The sequence below is a fragment of the Phalangium opilio genome, unplaced genomic scaffold, assembly GCF_054372755.1.
Source record: "Phalangium opilio isolate 3A_F unplaced genomic scaffold, DU_Popi_V2 ptg000352l_1, whole genome shotgun sequence".
Taxonomy (NCBI): Eukaryota; Metazoa; Arthropoda; class Arachnida; order Opiliones; family Phalangiidae; genus Phalangium; species Phalangium opilio.
This window is the reverse complement of record NW_028324228.1, coordinates 1-25,450: the sequence shown is the minus strand read 5'-3', so window position 1 is coordinate 25,450 and position 25,450 is coordinate 1. Positions and strand designations below refer to the sequence as shown.

At 38.2% G+C, this 25,450-nt stretch overlaps 3 protein-coding genes and 1 long non-coding RNA gene across 4 annotated transcripts; 2 read left to right on the top strand and 2 right to left on the bottom strand.

The window, feature by feature from the left end:
* Positions 1-1,707: 1,707 nt before the first annotated feature.
* Positions 1,708-20,971, bottom strand: LOC149602677 (ATP-binding cassette sub-family C member 1-like). Its single transcript, XM_089860298.1, has 21 exons — positions 20,915-20,971; positions 20,640-20,816; positions 20,383-20,496; positions 20,169-20,306; positions 19,973-20,110; positions 19,678-19,736; positions 19,279-19,581; positions 18,747-18,921; positions 18,431-18,685; positions 17,959-18,162; positions 10,237-10,383; positions 9,410-9,500; positions 8,792-9,162; positions 8,553-8,720; positions 7,993-8,177; positions 7,321-7,426; positions 6,692-7,216; positions 4,681-4,880; positions 4,179-4,305; positions 2,545-3,314; positions 1,708-2,476 (listed from the first exon to the last, which is right to left on the bottom strand). The coding sequence occupies exons 1-21, from the start codon at positions 20,957-20,959 to the stop codon at positions 2,365-2,367; spliced, it is 4,410 nt and encodes a 1,469-aa protein (XP_089716424.1). The 5' UTR covers positions 20,960-20,971; the 3' UTR covers positions 1,708-2,364.
* LOC149602678 (uncharacterized) lies at positions 15,198-15,443 on the bottom strand. The gene is made up of 2 exons (XR_016376994.1): positions 15,348-15,443; positions 15,198-15,292 (listed from the first exon to the last, which is right to left on the bottom strand). It is a non-coding gene; the product is annotated as an uncharacterized LOC149602678 (long non-coding RNA).
* Positions 20,972-22,993: 2,022 nt separating the features above from the next.
* Positions 22,994-24,090, top strand: LOC149602676 (ATP-binding cassette sub-family C member 1-like). Its single transcript, XM_089860213.1, has 4 exons — positions 22,994-23,461; positions 23,560-23,736; positions 23,880-23,992; positions 24,069-24,090. Exons 1-4 carry the CDS (start codon positions 23,417-23,419, stop codon positions 24,088-24,090), a joined length of 357 nt encoding a protein of 118 aa, XP_089716339.1. The 5' UTR covers positions 22,994-23,416.
* An 18-nt stretch (positions 24,091-24,108) lies between these two features.
* LOC149602675 (putative ATP-binding cassette sub-family C member 13) lies at positions 24,109-25,193 on the top strand. The gene is made up of 4 exons (XM_089860416.1): positions 24,109-24,205; positions 24,264-24,401; positions 24,638-24,696; positions 24,793-25,193. Exons 1-4 carry the CDS (start codon positions 24,134-24,136, stop codon positions 25,097-25,099), a joined length of 576 nt encoding a protein of 191 aa, XP_089716542.1. The 5' UTR covers positions 24,109-24,133; the 3' UTR covers positions 25,100-25,193.
* The last annotated feature ends 257 nt before the right edge of the window (positions 25,194-25,450 follow it).

Here is a 25,450-nt window from a genome sequence, read left to right as displayed (position 1 = left end):
GGGTTTTGGGACAAATTGGTCCCGGAACCATTGGGTTTTCGAGAAAAATTGGTCCCGGAACAATTGGGTCTCGGGACAAATTGGTCTCTGGACACGAAAGTCTAGTTTTAAAAAATTATCACCCCTTCAGCATTTACTTAACCCAACCCAACCAAACAAAAAATTACCTAACCAAACCAAACCTAACCTAACCCAACCAAACCAAACCTAACCCAACCAAGCCTAAACAAACCAAGCCTAAACAAACCAAACCAAAGCTAACATAACACAACAAAACCAAACCTAACCTAACCCAACCTAACCAAACCTAAACTAATCAAACTTAACCTAACCAAAGGTAAGAAAATTATTTATATAATGAGTTTGAAAAGCCCGCCTCTTAGCACGAACAATTTATTAACAATAATAGAAATATTTTGGAAAAGGAGGCAGCTAATTAATATGAAAATATTTTGGAAATTGTGGCAACGAATTATTGGGAGCATTGTTTTGGAAAAGGTGGCACTACAACTATAATCCTCGCTGAATAAGGGCTTACACTTTTCATAATGGAAAGATGAGAACAACGGACGCTTCGACGTTCCGACTTCGCTATCAGCCGATTTTCAATGGGAGGAAGAACCTGAGTAACACGCGTGGCACCCATCAGACCAGAATGGTCTTTTGAAAACAAGGAGTGAAGTCAGGATCATTCGTGTACCATGTCAAATTGCCGTCCTATTAAAAAATTAAAACAGACTTGATAATTAAACAAAAATACCATCAGTTAATATAATTATTGCCCTGATCTAAGAATTGTGGTGACAGGAACTGATTGTATCGTAGCTGTAGGTAACACTAATCACACTGTTAACTTAATATGTTTAATTGGATCTCGATACTAAAGCCATATATTTTTTATAAATTTTGTTCTTTTGACTCAACATCATTGATGTACTCGCGAGTATTAATTTGGTGGGCCTGAAATTGATGCCAAAAAAATAAAAATAAAATAAAAAACATACCCAGAATGGAGAATCACAAAAGTCATCCAAAATTAAGGAACCCATATTTGGACGATTAACACTAAAATATTTGCTAAAATAAAATAATTTGAACAATTTATTTAACAGGTCCGTCGCTGGTCGCTGTGATTTTATCTGGCGCCTAATTCTTCCAACCTTTTCCAATAAACCGTAACGCTGATGGCATAAAACTGTACATTCAGACCTTGATTGTAAAAAACAAGTAGATTTCAGAACGAATTCGTGTACATTGGAGCTGAATAAGAAAATTCCAGACTTCATGAGATAAAATCGTTCTTCTATGTCCTGCACATTTTGTCCCAATTCAGAGGGATAATCTTTGGATAGCTGATTACTGACTATATATTTGAAGAATTTACAGAGGAAAACTAAACAGTTTATTCTCGTAAAATACACGAATCCATAAATGAAAAGAAGAATTCGTTTCAATTTGACGAAAGATACGATAGGTCTAAACATCAAATTACAAATAACAAATCAGATAACCATGTCAAGGCTCTTAAGAATGCATTGCTCTTCCAAAACTAAATCCAAGACGGTGGACCTCAATTGAAGATTAAGTCCTGGATTAAACAACTGGGCTTTTATCCCTCCTTTCGCCAATCGTTAATTTTTGCGATGAAATATTTGGGATTAAAATAACCATTCGTTGATGTTATATTATTATTCTTTTAATAATACACAATCTCTAGGATATTTGAAATAAAATGTGGATGATGAAAGATAAATTTAAGGGATAACAGAAAAGTGGCTAATAATGGGCGATGTTATTAAATAACCTCCGCCTCCAAAGGACTGACAACTTCACCTATTGATCGAGGCTGTTCAAAACGTGTAAAATTATTATCGCCAATCGCGTTCCGATTTTCACAGTCCGCTTGGTGAGACTTTACCTTGACCTTTAGATTTTGGTTTTACTGTTACCTTGTTCTTCTAAGGTTAGTTGAAGAAACGGTTAGGGAATATAAATACCAAAACATTAGTAGGGATTTCAGGAATTTTATTACGATAATGTAAACCGACTGACTGCTTACTAATTCAAATATATGGGGATGGCTATTACATTAAGCGAACTAAACTTATTTTCTACGGCCAAGGCTTCTCACGATTAAAAACATCACGTGGCTCGCTATGAGATGGGAATTATCAATTATGTGCTAGCAATAGCGAGGAAGAATTTGGCGTTCTTTACGATTTCTAACAGTATCATTGACTATTTACTGTACCATTTAATGATCCAAGGAGCATAGATAACTTAACCCGCTCTATTAGAAATATGATAAATCTTATTACTCTTAACGAACAACGCGTAACAATTGGTGCTTAATTCAAAGGTGATCTAGATTATGTTGGCATCTTTGGCCAAATCGTAGAACATTGATTGTTCATTCCTCAAGAGAGCATCTGGAGAGTCGAATTCCACAATTCGGCCCTGATCGAGAACCATCACCCTACGAAGAGTTAAATGACGACAAATTAGCCATCATTTTAAGCCGGTTTAATAGGTAGGCCTACTAACTTGTCGTAGTCCAGGATGGTGTTTATTCTGTGCGCGATGGTAATGATGGTGGAGTTGGAAAATTCGTTCTTGATGGTCTCTTGAATGAGATTGTCGGTGTCCATATCGACCGAGGCCGTCACTTCGTCCAAGATCATGATCTTGGTGTTCCTCAACAAGGCTCGAGCCAAGCAGACCAACTGACGCTGACCAACGCTGAGTTTGTTTCCTCCTTCGGTCACGGGATGATCCAGTCCCTGCTCGAGTGACGCCACGAAGGGCTTCAGGTGCGAGTGTTCCAGGGCGGCCCACAATCGCTGGTCGTCTTGTTGACCCAAGGGATCCAGGTTGAGTCTGAGCGAGCCCGAGAAGAGGACGGGCTCTTGGGGGATGATGGTCAGCCGCGATCTCAAATCGGACAAGCCCAATCCCTCCACTTCCACTCCGTCTATGACGATCTGACCGCGGACCCCCTCGATGAGACGGAAGAGCGCCAGCGTCAGCGATGACTTTCCCGCTCCTGTCCGCCCTACCACGCCCACCTTCTCTCCGGCTTCGATATTTACATCGATGTCCTTCAATACCAAATCCAATCCTTCTCGGTATCTCGTACTGTAGTTATGGAATGTGATTTGTCCACGTTGAGGCCAGTCACCTGGTGGTTGAGATTCCGGTTTGTCCCACTCGGCCTCGGACTCCAAACGAGAGTATTCGTCCACTCTTTCTATAGAGACGACATTTGATTCCAAATCCGTAACGCCAGAGATAAAGTGTTTCAGAAATTGCAGAAGCTGCGATTTCAAAATATAAATTTAGTACTAAATGTTGAAGAAAATAGATAATTGTTCCACGTGACAGAAAGCCAGCGCACTTTCTTATTTTCTTTCTTAAAGACAGGGGAAAACAATAGTAGCCACTCGGATTAAAGAATATAATATGTTTCAAAGATAAGACCTGATAAGAAGTCTCAATCAAGCAGGGGATAAGGTGAGAGCTAATACCCGTTTCCCCAATTTCCTACTGAATGGTAAATCACCAAAAGTTAAAACAAAAAGTTTCGATCGAGCAGGGGATATGGTGAAAGCTCAAAAAATATATAATATTTTCATTATGCATAATATTCTATTGTATGAAAATATTTTATACATTTGGGCATAACAGTTTCCCCAATGTTCTACCCCTTTTCAGCCGTCCCGCTTCGTGTCGCGGGAAATGGATAGTTACGAGAACTTGGTCAATTACTGTAACCGCAGTTTCACTTACGACAAGAGTGGTAACGTAATTACCGAAATTGTGGTGCAAGACCGAAAAAAACTTAAAATTGTCTAATAATTAAGACGTTTTAAATCTAATAATAAAGTTTATTTTATTCTTTTGGAGTGTGTTGTTCCCTTAATAAAGGTTATACTTTGCGTTTCCTTCCTATTAGAGTTGCGAACCTTTGTAAAAGATTGACGATCAATGTTTTACACTGTTGCTAAACTTGATTATATCCATCTCCCATTCAAACCCCCGCATACAATTGAATCTCGAGTTACTTCTTGTATCGTCCCACTATCAAGCTAGTATCATGAGTTAATTGAATAACCAGGAGAGATTTTAGATTGTGGAAAACATTTTCATTTACTGGCCTGGTCTTCATTGGAAGAGCTTACCTTATCGGCATTAGCCAGGACCAATCCTACAAAATCAAGTGAGAGAGTCCCTTTGCTCGAAACTATAAAAATTGTTGTGCAAAACATCAAGCAATTGCCCAAGATATTGTAGCGTACTGTTAGCCATCTAAAAAGAAATTAAATTTTATTGACTTGGAGAAATGAGTATCCACTAGGAATTCTCGCTTTGCTTTGCATCCATTCCCCTGTATCAACCCAAAGGTAAAAATTAAGTATAGATGCTTGTTATGTATTTAGCTTTTTAATAGCCATTAGCTAACATTGTTAAAAAAACATCTAACCTATTATTGATAACGATTTGTATGTATACTGCTGTTGATTCATAATTTTTTAGTCTTAATAAACTATCTCGTTTAGTTAACATTCTTGTGACTCCCGTGTTTTAATAGTCCGCAAGACAACAATGCTGATAAAGGCTGTCGCTCCAAAATGAAAAAGACGCAATTGAAACCGGGCCTCATTGACGCAATAACTAAATTACCTTTGAGCCATGTTCATCATATAGTTAGCGGCAGTGCATTCGTCGATCAGTTTCAGGAAATGTCCTTCGAAGTTCTGTCCGACGTCACACGCCCTGATGACAGTGCTGCCAGCCACTGATCCTCCCACGTGCGAAAACAAGAAGGAATTTCTCAAGCTTGCTATCCGCTTGAATTGACGATTGCTCGACATCAAGAATCTCTGCAAAATTGGAAAAAAAACTTGATATTGAATGCGATTATTATGAAGTAATTCCCTATAGGAGTAGGCAAGAACCCACCGCGAGTAAGACGAGCGTGCTTTCTACACTATTTGCAATAAATTACATTAGTGCTAAAACACTTAAAGCAGTTCAATATTTCAAAGATTTGCAGTTATTTAAATTTCGCGGGGGAAGTGTGTAATGGAGAAGTCTCAGTTGGAATAACCCTGACGCGAAGGCCTCGTTCTCTTCGCGTTCGTAAAAATGTCTGTTAACATTGGTAAATGTCGATAGTAATCTTGCCAATGTTTAGTACTATTTTTCAACAGTCTCATTCGAAGAGCTCCAAGCTCTAAAATGCAAAGAAACCTTAGATTATTAAAGATGAAAAGCGGCTACCCCTCACTCGTTACGAATTCCGTTTCTAGCTAGGTGTGGTTATATAATCACACCTAGGTATTGCGCTGATGGATTGTATGTCTGCGTGGGTGTGTGTGTGGGTGTGTTTGTGAGTTAACCCCGGGTACACAAAAAACAAGCGTGGATAGAAAGCGATTAAGGCAAGATCCGCTACCACGTTGGAGCTCGTAATGTGAAAGAATTGCGAGAGGAAATACATTAGCGCTATGGTATGAGTTAAAGGCAATTTTCCGACTTCGGATGGACGTAAAACAAGTTTGTCTGGACCTATAGTTAAGAAAAGATCCTCTTTAGGCTCTTCAAAGTATTGGGAAAGAAATAAAATCGGCATCGTCAAAGTATTCACCCGGTTAGATTGCGGCGAGGATAAAGTTTAGGGTTCATTTGACGGACGGCCGTATCGAAACGGATTAAGATATTTTCTCCTCACTCCGGTTTTTGGGGGAATAGGGCAAGGTAGCTAGAATGAGAGATTCATTTTCATACGGAAAGGGCACTATGTGCAAAGGCAGGGTTGCTGCTATTTATTTATAGTTGTCGTTCAAAATATCTCCTGACCCTTCATTGTGTTGTAACGGCCATATCGCAAACGCGAAATGGCGTTACCCCTGGTAGGCCGTTGCTCCTCATAACGTTAAAATTAGCGAGCTTGGGGTTCAGCGGAACGAGCATACGCTTGTAAAACTATCAGGGCGGTCTAAGAAAGTCCTAGTGCACCGTGCAACTGTCCTCGTCGGAATCCCGACAGAGACTTAACCCCTTGACCAAAAGTCAAGGGGGAAGGAACCCTTAGACCCGACTCGAGACCCTGTGTCTATAAAAGGAGGGGCCGGGGACCAGGAAGAGATCTTTATCTTTTGGCTGCTCACCGAAGAGAGGAAGCTCTGCTTTTTACCTTGTATTTTATTTTGTACTTTTTATTTTAAACTTTAAACGATGACTGGGTGAGTGAGAATAAATTATTGGTTGCTAAAACAGTGCTGTATTACTCTAGGGTAAGCCTACCAGTTTTGTAGGGCTTACAGTGTATTTGTTATAGGTTTTTATCTACGTTGTGAAAGACATACTGGCTTTACGATTATGATCTGTGAGTGTGTATGTTTGTGGATTGTATGTGGAGGCTGGATAGGCGAAAAGACCTTTTTATCTAGATGTGGTAAGAACTTAATGTACACCAAACATTGGGCCATCTCGAATATTAAGTTAGCGAGTTAGAAAACATGAATACTGTACTACATTCGCACATACGAAACTAACACGCCCTTCCCACCTCAACCACACCTAGCTAATACGTAAAGTTTTTTACGTGACTTGTTAACCACTACATTTGAAACTTGAGAGTCATACTGAATAATTACTTAGGAATGGAGACTGAAAATAGAGTTCTTACCTGAAGTAAAAGGTATCCAACGAACACGACAATGCAGGGAACTATGAATAATGGTAAATATATTGCAATTCCAAACGGAAAAACAACTAAATATAAAAATCCCCAAATGCTTGTTCTTAACGTAAGGGAAAATTGCTGGTCGAGGACGTCGATGTCTTGGGAAAAACGATTGAGTATCCTTCCAACAGGGGTCGTGTCGAAGAAGGACATGGGAGAACGAGATAAGCTCTTTAGCATTTTCCCATGTATACAGTTGGCCGCTCGTAGACAGGAAAAGTCATTGACGATTACGTTGGTAAATCCCAAAATGGATTGGCTTAGACCAAGAACGACTAAAACCGTTATACGGGTTGCCTTTAGATCTGGGTTCGCTTTAAAATCTTCCTTTGAGTCAGCGCACCACAGAGACAGCCAATACAGTGACGTGAAATTAAGGACTATAGCACCGGTGATTATTGCTTGGAGGAGTAAACACCACGTTAAACCATAGGCTTTAAAAAATTGTTTGTATTGTGATACGGATATCTGCAAATATCCAATAACATTGTCAGGAGGAAAAATTACTGTATGTTTTAGTTCTCAAGAAACCAAGAAATTCAAACTCTATTTGTATATTAAAGATCACATACGTTTCCTTTTTTGAGCGTCTCTTTAGTCATGAGTTTTGCCTCATCTTCTTCCGTGACTTTTCCATGGGATGCAAGATGAAATCTCTCAGCTTTGATATTTAACATACTACCAAAATTTCAAAAAATTAGCAAAGCTTGTTCAACCATGGAGTCTGTATTTAAAGAGAGCCAGTTTAGAGCCCCTTGAACCAATCGCCCTCTGAGTTGTAGGGCCTAACTCAAGGTCAATTTAGATAAATCATCTCTCCTACACAGTTTTTATAAGAGGGATTTCTATTGGCGTTTCCATATCCTGTCGTTGGTCGTGTTCAGTAGCATTGACAAAACAACTATCCGAAAAGGGGACAGTAACCTCGTACAGCATCTCTAATTGTAAACTTTGTGAACCCGACCTTGGGTTACTCCCAGCGAGTAGCTCGAGCTGATAGACACTACACTGCAAAGCTAGCGCTTGTCGCTCTTCTTACAATACACCCCCATGTTTCAACTTGAAAGAATCAATCAATTCAGAAATTTAAAATAACCCTTTCTCTATAAAGAGTACACATCAATGGCTGTTGTCCACAAAGACATTTGCTCGGTTATTTTATACAGTAAATGTTAACATCTATGACTTGAAGCCCTTTCTCTTTTCTACTATGTACTGGCGGTAGAAAGTTTAGACATACTCACGATTGTTCTTCTTTATCCTCGTCGCTCATGTCACTCATGTGTTGACTGAAATAATCTCTGGCAATTCCCTGACGACTCATGATTTCGTCATAGGTTCCCCTCTCGATGATTTGTCCGTTGTTCATAAAGAAGATCTCGTCCACTTCTCGGATGAAGTTCAAATTGTGCGTCACCAAAACTCTCGTCTGCAACAAATTGAAAAACTATACTTGGAAAGCAGGAACAACCAAACTTAAGCAACTTTCTGATGTTACACTCAAAAGGGTCTCTTAGCGTTAGCTAGTCACTTATAGCATAACATCACGGAAAGGTTTCTTGTCATATCTACAAGGGCCTACCAGCCCAGTAGAATTTTGGTCACTTTTCGAGCTGCTTTTATGCTTTTATTGAAGTTGGACGAATTTAAATCAAAATTTATTAAGCATTAATATACATGTATATTATATATATTTCACAGTAAAGAAATAAAATACTTTCTGGGATGCCATATTCAACTACTACCAAGATTTAAACGAAACGACACGTCGACACCTCATTAATGAACTCTAAGCATTATTTACTTTCTTTCGAAGCAATCCCTTTGGCCCGATGACTTCGTTGAATAGATGTTTGGCCACGTGTGAGTCAACCGCCCCCAATGGGTCATCGAAGAGATAAACATCGTCATCGCGATAAACTGCTCTGGCCACGTTGACCCTTTGCTTCTGACCACCACTCAAGTTGATACCCTATCAAGGAAAATTAGTAAACGAACATATTACTTACGAAAGCAGCCATCTGCGGAACTATGAATGCGTACTCGTTCTCCGATTTCGGTTTCGTCGTCAGCGGGTAGTTGGTCAAGGTCCGGTTGGAGGGCGCATGCGCGTATGACGTTGTAGTATTTTTCCTGGTTCATGTCGTCGACGAAGAGAATGTTCTCTCTGAGTGAGGCGTTCTGAATCCAGGGTTGTTGAGTGACGTATCCCACTCTCCCGGCCACTCTCACCTCCCCCTCCACCTTCCGTATCTCGGAAACCAGAGCAGACAAGAGGGACGACTTGCCACAGCCCACCGGACCCACCACGGCCACCAACGAGCCACGAGACACTTTGAAATTGATGTCCCAAAGAGACGCAGTTGCCTGATCTCCCAGGTCCCAACGAAACGTCCCCTTCTCAATCTCAATCGCTGAAATTTTCATAGAAATAATAGATATTAACATGGGTCGAAATTAACAATTGTTATTTTAGGGATACATGCAAACAATTTCTAAAAGCGACTTCAGGATTTCCAATTTAAGAACGACATATAGATTGCCTTCTTTTAAAAATAAGATTCTTAAAGGAGTTTAAAGTCATCCGCTTGCGTAGCAATATCTGTCGCAAATAATAAGCGCGGCTCACCTAGTTTTTAAAAGACTAATTAATTGACATACCATACTGAGCATGGCTAGCAACGTGCTCCACGTAATTCTTAGTTTCTCGACGACTCAACAAGTTTTCAATTCTTCTTACCGAGACGTGTGTCTGTAAAGAATCTCTTAGTGGATCTGCGTCATTTTGAGATGCTTTATCTAAAGGGAAGGTCAACGTGGCAATCGTAAAATATACTATTCTTTTTCTAAAAACAATACCTTTTTGTTATGAAAATGTTTTGTACTTATTGTTTTAAAACATGAAATTAGTTGTTGCCTTAATTAACTATGATTTCAAAACTATAATTTACAGTAGGACGATGGCAATCGAGTGATGCGTAATATCGAAAGTATATATATTAAAACAAAAAGTCTCGTTCAAGCAGTCGACAGGGTGCCAGGTCATACCCGTTTCCCCAATTTTAAAATCCCTTTTAAGCCCTCCTACTTCAAGTCGCGGGAATTGGAAATAATCACAAGAGCTACGCCAAGGCCTATTTACTATACCAGTTCGGTAATCATTTCTTATTTTTAAGTTGGATAGAAAACTATTTTTTTAAAATGGCGAAACTGAAACTGTCTATGATTGGGTGAGAGCACGACTTTCATTGACTTCGACGATAATTAGGTGGCAACCATATACAAAGGTGGAAAATCGAAAAGTTTTGTTATACCATATGTACTTTTGATAATATTCAAAATTATGTGCCAAAACACGACAAATAGTGCAAATTTTTCAAAAATCCAGACTAGTACAAATCTTCCATTATCAGAAAACATATTTTATATTTAGTAGGGAAAAAACAAAATGTAGATTTATCTTTTGACCCTCTCTATATCGTTCTTACCAAAACTAGGGTATTTATTGAATCAGGTAACGTAAGCATTGACATCGCCAATAATCGTGACAACTGAAAGGAGACGAATGCTTTCCTCGAGGTCAGAAGGTTATTGTCGTCAATTAATACGTACATGGCGAAACACGGTGAAGTAATCTGAAAGTTTAGAAACAATATCTGTAGGAACTCAAAACCAATATGGAGGTAAATGAGTGTGCAAGCCCTGAACGGAGCCTCCGAGATATCTAGGCCCATGCATGTAGCGAAGCGAGAATATTTTTTTTTGACTAATTTAGTTCGCCGTGTTTTCCCGCTTGGTGGCGCTTTCAGCACCGTAAAATAAACAAGTTCAGCATCATGACCCCGTCGACTGCTACAATATTAGGGCAAGGTATAGACGTAGAGCGGTGAAGCCGAGGTCACGGATAGTTCAAAAATGTTTTAGAAAATTTCCAAAGACCTTTATTAAACAATCATTCCAAAGAAGTAAAGGAAAAAAATGTTATTTTTTAAGGTTAAAAAAAATTAAAGGTTTTGAAGGGGTAAAAAATCCTCTAATGGTATATGAAAACTGTGAATTAGCAACTTTAAGAAGTTTTGTTTTACTAAAAAAACAACGATGTTAAAATCTCATAATTACTTTTTTGTCCATACAATCTAACCAATAGATTCAATAAAAAGTGAATAGCCCTTAAAAAATTACGTTAATTTAAAGGTGAAACCTTTCTCTTTCATAAAAGTTTTATAATTGGCCCCTAAAATGTCATCGATAATTTATGGAAGACCCCGGTCGCAACGGTCATTAAAGCGCCACCTCGTACACACAAATGGTAAAAATATTTCCTCTGTGAAACTGGATATTTCCCCACGTAAAAATCGGTATGCATGGGCCTAGATATCTCGGAGGCTCCGGTTAAACTATTCAATCTTCAGGGCGGAGCCTCCGAGATATCTAGGCCCATGCATACTGATTTTTACGTGGGGAAACAAGTTGGGAAAACCAAAATATTACCTCTCCGAGTCAAGACGACTACTTACAAACTTATTTACCCAGATATGGAAATGTTTCTTAAGTTAAAATTTATGAAATATTAAAGCAGTATACAAAGCATAGCAAATTTACTGTAAATCAGACGACATTTTACATCCAATAATGATATACTTGTACACATTAAAATCATCCGATGGGGGAAAAACGGGTCATCGGCGTTTTATAAATGACGCTAGCGCAATAAAGCGTGCAAGGTACCAAGGCTTAACAAAAATTGTAGGATAACATATTTATAGAGATAGATAACAACTTTTATAATTAAAATTAGAAACTAACATATCTCTTAAAATTCTCGCGTGATCAACTGGTTTCACGCCAATTAAATAGCTATAGTCCCATAGAGCTATTTGTATTAATTCCTCCATGGTTTTTTCGCCAAGCTGAGAACTACGCGTTTTACGTCACGTTATCAAAAAAGCAGACTATTTTCTTTGAAGACCGCGCTAGCTCAGCGCTAAGCACCGTGACGTCAAAATTCAAAAACAAAATCCCTGGACCGCGTTCAGCAACGCGAGGCTCTGCTGAACGCGACCCAGATTTCCACCATGATTATAAATCTAAGCCTAATTATTTAAAAGTGTATTTAACTTTCGGCTCACTCTGAACCGTTAATGTCCCTGCATACAGAAACGAAAACCAAACCCAAACTTTTACTATTTGGTTCACTAGGCCTATTGACAAAATAGAGTTCATTTGACCAACATAGCAGCGTTGTGCTTGTATTCACTATGATTTTAGAAAGGATTATGCTATAAACATATGTAGTATAGCTTAAGTAATATATAAACATCCATTTTAAATAATAATATTAAAAAAAATCTTTGGAATATCAAAATGAAATAGAGCTTTAAAGCTACAAATGTACTAAATGCATCATAATTACGAAAAATATTTCCACATATTCAGTTTATATTAAGGATAAAGGGAATATTATGGTTGTGTTGGATTTCTTTACACATCAAAACAAAACGAACTTCTAACGCAGCGCACTACTGTAACAACGGACGGACACATACAGACAAAAACATAGACTGCTTTTAACTCTTTCCGTATTAATTTTGAATTGAGAAACAAGATTATCTTAAATATTAAAATAAATATAATTAATATTTATTATTTTCTTCGTTAGTTATTCGCCTTATTGAACGTTACATCGTTTTAAAAAAGAACAATTAAACATTCTTGAGAGACTTGACTAATATTGGCGTTTGAAATGAAGCATACGCCGGTTGCTTCGCTTACTAAAATAGGTAGTATATAAGGGTTTCGAATCGCAGCCATGGATAAGAACAGCGCAATTGCGTGAACCTTTGGTGGAAGCCCCACCTTAGGGAGGCCGGACGTTTCTCGTAACCCTGGCCGATCGCCGCGTATGTCTTAACCTTAACGATGATGATGGAGTAGAAGCCAGGTGTGCAGACTGGTGTCCATGTGGGATGGACAAAAACAATGACCAGAAGATGGTGGTGTGTAGAAACCAGTGTGTACAGACTGGTGTCCATGTGGGATGGACAAAAACAAAGACCAGAAGATGGTGGTGTTAGAAGCCAGGTGTACAGACTGGTGTCCATGTGGGATGGACAAAGAGCAGATGACGGAGGTGATTAGAAGCCAGTGTGGACAGACTGGTGTCCATGTGGGATGGACAAAGACCACAAGAGGGTGGGGATTAGAAGCCAGTGTGTACAGACTGGTGTCCATGTGGGATGGACAAAGACCAGAGGCAATGGACTAATAGCCTGTAAGTGTAATACAATTTTCGAAATTTCCGGAAATTGAGAACACGTTTGCTCCGATTTGCAAACTGCGAACGCGGTCACGTGGGTGTAACAACAGACAGACACACACACACACCCACACACACACCCACACAGACACGTCGAAATTAGAGCCTCTCCGTGACATACGTCACTCGGAGAGGTAATATCCAGTTTCACAGAGGAAATATTTTTACCATTTGTGTGTACGAGGTGGCGCTTTAATGACCGTTGCGACCGGGGTCTTCCATAAATTATCGATGACATTTTAGGGGCCAATTATAAAACTTTTATGAAAGAGAAAGGTTTCACCTTTAAATTAACGTAATTTTTTAAGGGCTATTCACTTTTTATTGAATCTATTGGTTAGATTGTATGGACAAAAAAGTAATTATGAGATTTTAACATCGTTGTTTTTTTAGTAAAACAAAACTTCTTGAAGTTGCTAATTCACAGTTTTCATATACCATTAGAGAATTTTTTACCCCTTCAAAACCTTTAATTTTTTTAACCTTAAAAAATAACATTTTTTTCCTTTACTTCTTTGGAATGATTGTTTAATAAAGGTCTTTGGAAATTTTCTAAAACATTTTTTAACTATCCGTGACCTCGGCTTCACCGCTCTACGTCTATACCTTGCCCTAATATTGTAGCAGTCGACGGGGTCATGATGCTGAACTTGTTTATTTTACGGTGCTGAAAGCGCCACCAAGCGGGAAAACACGGTGAACTAAATTAGTCAAAAAAATATTCTCGCTTCGCTACATGCATGGGCCTAGATATCTCGGAGGCTCCGGTTTAACAGAAAGCAAAACCAACTTCTACCCGGGTTCTTATTTCATCGCTGAAATTTGTCTTTGTCGCCTTTCCTTAACCTGGCGAATTTGTAGAGATTTCAGGAACATTTGCCTTTCAGAGTTGAGTGATAACTTTTGGGGAATGAGCTGATACATTCTCTACACTAGAGAGCTGCATGCAAACGGTAAATTTCCATTTACCGTGGTAATCATGGAAAATCGGGGGAGTGGATGGTTTTTCTAGTAATATAACACATTCGGATCGGGAATGGACGGGTAAAACCAATATGGAATGGAAGTGGTTAATTTGATATACATTTTAGTTTGGAAATGGTTGGTAAATGGATAGCACCAGAAGTATATAATACTTCTCTTCGAGAGAAGTGTACCACAAAGCGGGGTAAGTGTAACGTCATTCCTCCCAACATCAGAGCATTTGGAGCAAGGTTACTAAACCAAACATACGCGATAAATACTTCCCTCATCATTACTCTATTACGCTTAATTATTTGCCAAGGCACGCTTGTGAATTTTTGTCCTATGGCAAGATGAGGTTTGTGGGTTGATTGCTGTGGATTTAGTACCAAACAGTTATAGAAATGACCCTAGCACGGTGCGATGCCCATCTATAGTTTGATGAGCAGGAAATCAAACATAAAGGTTGAGCCTGGAAAGAATGACGTTACATAACTAAAGTATTAAAGGGATAGAATCAAGGATTTCCGACTAGTACAAGATGAGGGCAGTTTTAGGTAAAAAAATGTGCCTAAAATTATGTGTGCCAAAAAAAAAATCGAATTAAAACGTTTAAAATTAAGAAAAGTACGTTAGATATTTTGAAATTCAAACTAGCCGCGAATACCGTCCAACTTGTTTTGTTACCCTAGTGACGTTGCTAACGTCCACTCATTCATTGGTTGTTTGGAAATAGGAGTATATAGGGGAACTCAAGTTGAGGATAGTAGGTTTTTTTTCCGTCGTCTGCTACAGGAGCCAAATAGAAAATGTCATCGTCGACGTCGAGTCGTAGCCATATATATATATATATATATATATATATATATATATATATATATATATATATATATATATATATATATATATATATATATATATATATATATATATATATATATATATATATATATATATATATATATATATATATATATATATATATATATATATATATATATATATATATGGTCGTAGCTCGGAATCCGAAATATCAGACGGGCCTGACTCTGTAGTAGAATCCGATAGTTTAGACTCGGTTGAATCTTTCGAAATTCGTGAGTCAAGTGAGGAAAATTCAAATTCGGATAATTCGTTACTTGGTAGACTATGAAATGACAGAGATTTGTCCGAGTCTGTATTGGTACAGTCAAAAACAACGCACTTTCTACGACATTTTGGCAAAGGCTTAGTTTCCATGATCGATTTTTTTATTCTAAGTGGCCCTAAATTCAAGCTTTTAAGATTTATTTTTCAAATTAAATGTGCTAAACCTCTTACTTAAACGATTTAATTGCTATGAAACTATTTAGCTTCTTTCACGCCTCTCAAAACACGTAAATCGAAATAAAAGTTAAGGCCAAGTTTATTTGTGATCAGGCTAGGAAATAAGACAGGTTTACAGGTCAAAAACCAGTTTATTAATAGCTTGGACCACTTTTTTTATTCTAAACGTGAGGGTCACTGGTCCCAATGACTAGTTTATTAATTGCAAATCTATAGGAGAACAAGGGTGGGGACCAGTCTGGAGACCAGTTTATTATTTCGGAAACTAGGGGGTCACTGGTCCCAAGGACTAGTTTAAAAATTATGCTTATTTCCCAGGCTGTTTGTGATCCACAAGTGAAATAGTATGAAAACTACTGTTAGTCGTAAAGCTACCATATCTTCAAATAAGAGGAGCGTATGGAGGGGTGGGTAGATGTTTCAACCGTGTTTTTGCCAAACGACGCAGGAGGGGGTAGTGATCGGAGCAGTCCCAAAAAACAATACTTTTAAAAATTAATTAAAAATAGTTAAGTTATTAAAAGTATCAATATATATATATTTTTGAAAACGTAATTTTAGGTTCTATCTGATTTTAAAATATGAAATCTTTTCATTAGTAGCCAAAACATCGATTCTATCCCTTTAAGAGCACCTATTTTCTATGGAAGATCCTAAAATTCTAAAAAGGATTAAAAAAGGGTTTTTGCCACAGAGTAATGGCAGCTCTCTGCCTTTTACTGTATTGGACTATATATTAAAGACGAGTCGGGTTGACTTTCTATTCGACCCAAGCAGGCCCGAGTTCAAACTTTAAAGTTATAAACGTAACCCGACCCGCAAAAACAATTAAAATAAAAAAGGGCCCGACCCGACCCGAAAAAAAAAATTAAAATAAAAACCCGGCCCGACCCAGCTCTATTAAATTTGTAAATGAGCCCGACCCGACCCGATCCTATTAATTTTTAAAATGAATTCGACACGACCCTATAAAATTTGAAAATGAATTCGACCCGACACGACCCAATTAAATTTCAAAATGAGCCCGACCCGACCAGAAAAAAATAACTAAAAATCAAACCCGGCTCGACCCGAACTTATTAAATTTGAAAACGATCGAACGACCCAAATCTACCCAAATTTTTTATGGAATTTAAAAAACCCGTCCCGACCCGAAAGTCCCGAACGGGCTCGGATCGGAATCGAACCAAAAATCTCTGACTCATAAAAAATTCATTCAATAAAGGATTTATTTTCTCCAAAAATGTTTTGGACCAAAAGTAAGGCTGAATAGAGTCGAGCCATTCGGATTAGTTCGACCTGGTCCAAGCGTTGACCCTGTGCTGCAAATTAGACGTTCAAGCTAATATCTATAAAAAAAACCAATGTATGTCGTTTGTGCACTGAACGCATTTCAGTCAATTATTTCAATTTCCAACACAAAGAGATTCAAAACGAAGCTTGCCAAATCAACCGAGACGAGAGAAAGAATCATAAAAGTAGCCGGACCCTAGCCGTGAAACCGATAACCGAAACGCCGTGCAATAACCGGGTTGCCAAGCTGTACAGTTTTCAAAAAGCACAAAATAGTAAGACGAGGCTTGTCCACTAAAGAAAGATATACTTAGTCTTTGTCAACTGTTACTGTTTTCCTACCCCCCTTTTATGGAACGGAGTATTCCCGTATTTTGTGCTTAGTATCTAGCGCGTTGCGCCCTCCTCCCACTGTCTCGCCCGAAATTTGTGAGACTTGAGTTGTATTTTCTCTAACCTTAAATTGTCGGGTTGGACCGCGGGTCTATAAAAAGCCCGACCCGACCCTGCCCTATTACTTTGAAGTTAATAAAAATCCGATCCGGTCCGAATTTAATTTTAGGACATGAAAACCCTACCCGACCCGACCCGGAAAAATTTGAAATTAATTTGCCCGCTCCAAAACGGGTTCGGGTCGGGTAGGGTTGAAAAAGCCTGATTATATCGGGGGCCCGACTCGTCTATACTATATATGGCAATGCAACATAGGTGCACCTTCATATCACTTAGTTTGTTGTAGCCCAGTTACTATCTGGCTAAGCTATAGTACCGTCTTCTAGCTCATCCTCCTACTTTAGCGCACGAGATTCACGGCTATTATAGCTGTCAATCAGTCCATTGTAAGTTTGCGCGCCAAATTCTCGGAATAAATATTTTGTGAAGTGACTCATGCTATTTGGCGACGGGCGAGGAAGAGTCCCTCAGTCCAGTCAGATTTTTCTACAGTTGTTCAGCACCTTATTTTTACTAAAATTCCCGATGAAGATTGCTGGGATAATTTTGGGTCAAACCAAGACGCTCAAGGGTTAAATTCTTTCGAACACTATGGTATGGAAATGGTTTTCCGCTATTGTTCATTTCGGTAATGATTGGAAATTTTATAACGTTTCTTAATTGGGAATGGGAATGGTTGGTATTTGGAAACCACGGATCGGTAACGGATGGGGAAGTTGATGAAATCTATGGGTGGACTTGGTAAACAAAAATGGTATGGAAATGGTAACGTTTGAAACTGAAATGCAGCTCTATACGTCTATGTGACCCCAGGATTGAAAATAATAAACTACTTTTTATAATTTTTTTAAGTTCCTACCAAAACCGGTATAAGATTAGTTATAAATATGTTTATTCCTTGGAAGAGGACTTGTTTCTTCATGAGTGCAATTTCTTTCTTCCTGATCTCAAGAACGATTCTCTGGAAAGATCTCTCCCAGGCGTACAACTTCAAGACGCGGATTCCGTTCAAGATTTCGCTCATCATTTTCATTCTGTTGTCCTTCAGCTTCATCAGTTCCATCTAAAAACAGAGATAATTAAATTATTCACAGAAACTGTGCCGGTCGTGATGTGTAGAATAGTTAATGTTCGGGTCTCGTAGCTAACACGCGAGTTCCAAGGGAGCATGCCTTCTGTCTTTTCTTCTTCTCCGGCGAACATTTTGAAAAGTCTTATTACAAATCGCCGATATTATTTCATTGATAAGGTGTACTGGAGATTGTTAATACTATATATGTGCATTTGGTTCACATAATGGTCTAGTGGTGATATGCTTGGATAACATTTACCTGTAATTCTTTGTATTTCTTGGTGCTGAGATAATTCAGCGGAAGAAGAACGACAATAGGCACGATGCCAGCAAAGGCTGAATAGCCCAGTTCTTGATACATGAAGGCGAAGCACAGTACTAATTGTACCGGGACCGACCACAAGAGGCCCAGTTGCGGCGAAAGAATTTGAAATCTATTCGTGTCCACGTACATTGTGTTCAGAATTTCGCCCATTGTCAAGTCACGCCGATCGCTGTTCGTCAAGCGAAATATCTGCTTCGATGAATCTCATTAATGAACTAGCAACCCACCAATCACGATAAAACTAATTTACTTTTTTGTAGAGAACGTGCATGGTGGTGGATTTGAGTCTCAGTCCTAGCTTGGTGTGGAAAATAGCGCTGCCTTCTTGCAACAAAGATTGCGCGAGACCGGCCAAACCGTAAAGGCAAGCATAGAAAATCCCCCTCCACAAAGGATCTTCGCTTGTCGAGTAATCAATAATGGAACTGAAAACATAAGTGAATAAACTGTATAATTTCGTTTCAAAGTTTACTTAATCCATTGCAACGTGTAAAACCACTTGCAAGCTCAACCTCATGCATTAGAATCAGTTTTAAAATTTTTTCATAATAATGAAATATTCAGACAGCTGATGCACTGAAACAAAAATTATCATTGCTCGTGTGTTTGGACCTTTCTCTACGCTTCAGTATGAGCAATGCACCAACTCAAAGCGACAAAGGAACTTAATTTCATGTTTGAAGGGATTCTCGACCCTTCTTTTTGAATTTAATCTTATATTCTCGATTTGCCAAAAATAATCACTTATGACGTTGTTACGTTGAAAAAGTGAAATTTTTTACCCTGTCAAAAGGGCAGGACACACAGAGACTACGTCGGACAGAACTTGAAAGACCAATCCAGCTATCAAGCAAGGCCCGACTGTCCTTAACAAAGCCCAAGTGATGGATTTGCTTTGATATTTGGTGCTGTTTCGTTCTTCCGAAAATCTTTTCATTTCCATTTCATCGCCGTCACTTTTGGCCTCATCTTGGGGTTTCCAGTGTTTTTCAAATATGCGCGAGACAGTCAGCGCTCGCTCCGCGTCATTCAAGTCGTACACATCCGATGGCTCCAAGTTTTTCTTCCAACCTTTCCACAGGGCGCTACAATTCGTTAAAAATACAATGAGCTGCGCTGACATGACTTCTTCAAGTATAGGGTCATTTTCTATATGAACGCTAGATCGAGAACAGATTTACCTGGTAAGCCATGAATGAACCATGCGGGAACAAAAAGAAGCATCATCTTCCCTTGATTTCTTAATGTTTTAATATAATCATAAAAATTAAGAAAGAAGAAAAAAGAAAAATAAAGTTTATATATTCCATAACAGGAATACATAGGGACACAATGATTCTGAACTGATGTATGCATTTATGTCCATAATTATGACACTAAAACCTTATTGATAGCTAAATAGAGAACTAGAAGCGAGAAGGCTCGTATCCAATGTCGACTTATATCATATAAACTTAAAAATAGATGGAGTATTACCATTTTGACTTCGATTGCGAACGTATGCTTTTCGTAATGCGGAGAGGCGTCACTCAGGGTGTGTAATAAGAGGGTAATTACTACTAAAGGGTAAATTACATACTCAATTACCAACCCGAAATAGTCATCTTTGTCGTTCTGAAACATGTCACATGTTTGCTATGCCGTAATATTATTATTATTAACCTTGACTTACTTGCAAATAGTATTTTATGATGGTGGATCTCAGTGCGATAGTTTGCGTTAGTGTTAAGAGGAACCAAAACATGGTCAGGATTCCTGACAACAACGCGCCACCCCCTCTGCCGTAAATTATGAGGAATAGCGCCAAGATCTGCAAGACGCGAGTTCAGTTTATTTTAATAAAAACATTAGCCACTGATTTAGTGATTTTTTTTAAATTGTCTTACGTAAGTTCCAAATTGAAGGACGACTGCCAAGTTATCAACGACTTCAAAATCGTCGAAGTATATTTGTTTGCCAAATTTCAAGATGTTAATTGTGGCCAGTAACAAAACTAAGAGCTGAAAACACAAAGCAAAAGTAGTACTTACTTTTTAAGTATTACAATGGCAAGAATGCGTGCCTCTTGCTGCACCAAATGTACCATTATGGCGTATTACATGAACCATTTTGCTCTGTACTCGTTTGGTGTCAAAGGACTTACGCTTTTCGTAATGGAAAGATGAGAACAACGAAAACTTCGCCGCTCCGACTTGGCGATCAGCGTGACTTCCAATGGAAAGAAGAACCAGAGTATCGCGCATGGTACCCAGACCAGGATGGTCTTTTGAAAACATGGAGTGAAGTCTGGGTCATCCGTGTACCATGTTAAATTGGCGTCCTGTTTAAACGCAAACGTGAAATTTTGAATCTTATATTTAAGCTATCAAATGCCATTAACCGAATCCTGGTAAAGTAAATAAACAACAAGTAACATACCCAAAATGGAGATTCGCAAAAGTTGTCGAGAATAAATGAATCCATTTGAAGATGAATTACACTAAAAAAGTTTGAGGAATTTCTTTAACAAACTAATCGTTGTGATGTTATCGAGCGTCTAACTAGAACTTCTACGGTTTCCAATAGAGGACGCCATCCTCTTAACAAGGATGACGTCATCTAGGAGAGGAGTCCGTGGAAGGCTCGGCTAGCGGCCGGCACTCGGACTCGCGCAGTCATAGACTCCAGTTATGCAGTCGAATAAACCATATTAATTCTTAAAGCAATGTGTCATTTAATCACACTTAACAGTATTCCCTCGCCGCCCAGAAGCTTGGCTTACAGGAGTGCGCCACACTCCTGGCTATTGTCTGACTTTACTTTCACTCCCTGAGATTTGCGCCTAATAGTCTACCAAGTCGTCTGCTCTGTTTCCTTTAGATCGCGCCATATTGGACAAACCAAAGTGCCCCCATTAAATTCTTTTGGATGCGAATATCTATCAAGGCCCGTGCATTGCGATATATTTTTCAAAACAACAACAAAAATGGGAAGCTCCTCTCAGAAACATAATAATTTCTTTTCTCTGTATATGAAATGAAAATATGGATAATATTGCTTTCCCTCTTTAATGGTATGAATCCTTGCCTGTCTATTAATATTTTACGTAGGAGTAATACGTTTTTAGCGAAGTCTAGAGAGGATAAACATAAGCGAGATTGTTTCGGAAAAAAAATACTGCTTCCACTAATGGGTTTATACTCCTTGTTACTGTTGTATAGAGTAATCATGATAGAAGCTTAACAAATTACGAGAGGACAGACCTTTTTTATCCTCTTGTTCTATTCTTAATAAGAATATAAAACATTTATTTTGTATCAAAAAATATTTTTGGTGCTAAGATTGCTTTAAAAAAATCCAAACGGTAAGGCATTGGTAAAAAAGACAAATGATATTTTTCAAATCTAATGAGATAACGCCCACCTAGTTGAAAATTGCCCTTTTTTATCCGCGGGAGCCATTCTTAATGAGAATTTCGATGCTAGTAGGTTGTCAATTAAATTACCGGTATATTATTGTTGTTGGAAATTGGATATTAAGTCAAATTAAGTGGTTGTAAAGAGCCAGCAGGTTTTTGCCGCTTCTTTTTGTGAGTATTTGATTTTTGTATGTAAAATGAAGGAAGATAATGTTGAGAGTAAGGATGAAATGCGGAAGCGCAAAGCGCGGGAAAGGATGAGGGCAAAAAGGTCGACGTTTTCATTGGATACTTAAGTTTATATAATTTTCTCGACACGGAGAGGTAATATTTTGGTTTTCTCAACTTGTTGTTAGTTATTATTTATACTTGATTTCGTAAAATATAGTGTAAATATTATCTATTTATAACTGTTAAAAAAGCCGTTAAGCCTAACTATATTCCAATAATCCAACGCCAGATGGCGCCCTCTGCCGTATCAGTGACGTTTATCCGCCTGATATGCGCATGCGCGGGACCTTTTAAATAAGATGCCCCGGGCTCAGAAACGTTTTCAGAAAGGCCTATTGCGTATTTTCAGAGTGTTCATTTATTGTATTTATGAAACATCAATGAATCATTATTTTAATCGCATTTAATTCATATTAAAAATTAACGTGTGCAAAAAATATAGGATGAAAACGAGAAGCCGGAAATTTTGTTTTTGACGTAGAACATTCTCGTTTAGCAAAGTCTGCGGTACAGAGGTTTTTATTTCCCTCCTCTACGCATAGTCAGTTTATTCCAAAAAGCTGAAAACATCATCAAAATGAAATGCTTCGAAAACGGATAATTTAGAAATACTTTTTTTTCTTTATGAACGTCCAATGAATGCCTAAACAAAGATACGAGCCCACCCAAAAGATAGAAATAAACATCATCGCTAAAAGGCTCATGGCCAGAAGCCCAATTGTTTAATCTTGTACTGATTATATTCCCTAGAAAGGGGATCCGCTATATCTTGGCTTTCGGTATTCTATACAGCCTTGATATTGTTTAATTCTCCGTGATAGTGATACGTTGGCCAAACATTCCTTTACTCAATTTTAAATGAAGGCTCAGATTCATTAAAGATTAGGCTATCTTGAGATGGATAAATTTTACTCGTTTTGATAATACATATATTGCTTGTTATCAACGATGTCATATCATCGTAAGATTATTATACAGTCTTACTTACAAATACCAAGGACAATTTTTCTTTTAGAAAATGTACAGTTCATAAAAAGCGTACGACAAATTGTAACTCCTAAAGTCTGGTATTTTTAGTCGGTTTATATGTGGATGAATTCGTTCTGAAATACACTTGTGTTTCGCAAGCCAGCTTCGATCAAGGCCTTTTAATGTAGGGTTTGATGGTTTTACGCTATCAACGCTACGGTTTATTGGAAACCGTAGAAGTTCTAGTTAGACGCTCGATAACATCACAACGATTAGTTTGTTAAAGAAATTCCTCAAATTTTTTTAGTGTAATTCATCTTCAAATGGATTCATTTATTCTCGACAACTTTTGCGAATCTCCATTTTGGGTATGTTACTTGTTGTTTATTTACTTTACCAGGATTCGGTTAATGGCATTTGATAGCTTAAATATAAGATTCAAAATTTCACGTTTGCGTTTAAACAGGACGCCAATTTAACATGGTACACGGATGACCCAGACTTCACTCCATGTTTTCAAAAGACCATCCTGGTCTGGGTACCATGCGCGATACTCTGGTTCTTCTTTCCATTGGAAGTCACGCTGATCGCCAAGTCGGAGCGGCGAAGTTTTCGTTGTTCTCATCTTTCCATTACGAAAAGCGTAAGTCCTTTGACACCAAACGAGTACAGAGCAAAATGGTTCATGTAATACGCCATAATGGTACATTTGGTGCAGCAAGAGGCACGCATTCTTGCCATTGTAATACTTAAAAAGTAAGTACTACTTTTGCTTTGTGTTTTCAGCTCTTAGTTTTGTTACTGGCCACAATTAACATCTTGAAATTTGGCAAACAAATATACTTCGACGATTTGAAGTCGTTGATAACTTGGCAGTCGTCCTTCAATTTGGAACTTACGTAAGACAATTTAAAAAAAATCACTAAATCAGTGGCTAATGTTTTTATTAAAATAAACTGAACTCGCGTCTTGCAGATCTTGGCGCTATTCCTCATAATTTACGGCAGAGGGGTGGCGCGTTGTTGTCAGGAATCCTGACCATGTTTTGGTTCCTCTTAACACTAACGCAAACTATCGCACTGAGATCCACCATCATAAAATACTATTTGCAAGTAAGTCAAGGTTAATAATAATAATATTACGGCATAGCAAACATGTGACATGTTTCAGAACGACAAAGATGACTATTTCGGGTTGGTAATTGAGTATGTAATTTACCCTTTAGTAGTAATTACCCTCTTATTACACACCCTGAGTGACGCCTCTCCGCATTACGAAAAGCATACGTTCGCAATCGAAGTCAAAATGGTAATACTCCATCTATTTTTAAGTTTATATGATATAAGTCGACATTGGATACGAGCCTTCTCGCTTCTAGTTCTCTATTTAGCTATCAATAAGGTTTTAGTGTCATAATTATGGACATAAATGCATACATCAGTTCAGAATCATTGTGTCCCTATGTATTCCTGTTATGGAATATATAAACTTTATTTTTCTTTTTTCTTCTTTCTTAATTTTTATGATTATATTAAAACATTAAGAAATCAAGGGAAGATGATGCTTCTTTTTGTTCCCGCATGGTTCATTCATGGCTTACCAGGTAAATCTGTTCTCGATCTAGCGTTCATATAGAAAATGACCCTATACTTGAAGAAGTCATGTCAGCGCAGCTCATTGTATTTTTAACGAATTGTAGCGCCCTGTGGAAAGGTTGGAAGAAAAACTTGGAGCCATCGGATGTGTACGACTTGAATGACGCGGAGCGAGCGCTGACTGTCTCGCGCATATTTGAAAAACACTGGAAACCCCAAGATGAGGCCAAAAGTGACGGCGATGAAATGGAAATGAAAAGATTTTCGGAAGAACGAAACAGCACCAAATATCAAAGCAAATCCATCACTTGGGCTTTGTTAAGGACAGTCGGGCCTTGCTTGATAGCTGGATTGGTCTTTCAAGTTCTGTCCGACGTAGTCTCTGTGTGTCCTGCCCTTTTGACAGGGTAAAAAATTTCACTTTTTCAACGTAACAACGTCATAAGTGATTATTTTTGGCAAATCGAGAATATAAGATTAAATTCAAAAAGAAGGGTCGAGAATCCCTTCAAACATGAAATTAAGTTCCTTTGTCGCTTTGAGTTGGTGCATTGCTCATACTGAAGCGTAGAGAAAGGTCCAAACACACGAGCAATGATAATTTTTGTTTCAGTGCATCAGCTGTCTGAATATTTCATTATTATGAAAAAATTTTAAAACTGATTCTAATGCATGAGGTTGAGCTTGCAAGTGGTTTTACACGTTGCAATGGATTAAGTAAACTTTGAAACGAAATTATACAGTTTATTCACTTATGTTTTA

Coding starts and splice junctions, on each gene's coding strand:
- LOC149602677 (XM_089860298.1), bottom strand. CDS start 20,959: ATGGATTCATTTATTCTCGACAACTTTTGCGAATCTCCATTTTGG. Junction 9,163..9,409: donor TGCTAGCCATGCTCAGTATG/GTATGTCAATTA, acceptor TGAAAATTTCAG/CGATTGAGATTGAGAAGGGG. Junction 7,217..7,320: donor AGACGCTCAAAAAAGGAAAC/GTATGTGATCTT, acceptor GGATATTTGCAG/ATATCCGTATCACAATACAA.
- LOC149602676 (XM_089860213.1), top strand. CDS start 23,417: ATGGATTCATTTATTCTCGACAACTTTTGCGAATCTCCATTTTGG. Junction 23,737..23,879: donor ATCTTTCCATTACGAAAAGC/GTAAGTCCTTTG, acceptor TTGTGTTTTCAG/CTCTTAGTTTTGTTACTGGC. Junction 23,993..24,068: donor TCCTTCAATTTGGAACTTAC/GTAAGACAATTT, acceptor CGCGTCTTGCAG/ATCTTGGCGCTATTCCTCAT.
- LOC149602675 (XM_089860416.1), top strand. CDS start 24,134: ATGTTTTGGTTCCTCTTAACACTAACGCAAACTATCGCACTGAGATCC. Junction 24,402..24,637: donor TCGCAATCGAAGTCAAAATG/GTAATACTCCAT, acceptor TAAAACATTAAG/AAATCAAGGGAAGATGATGC. Junction 24,697..24,792: donor GTTCATTCATGGCTTACCAG/GTAAATCTGTTC, acceptor AACGAATTGTAG/CGCCCTGTGGAAAGGTTGGA.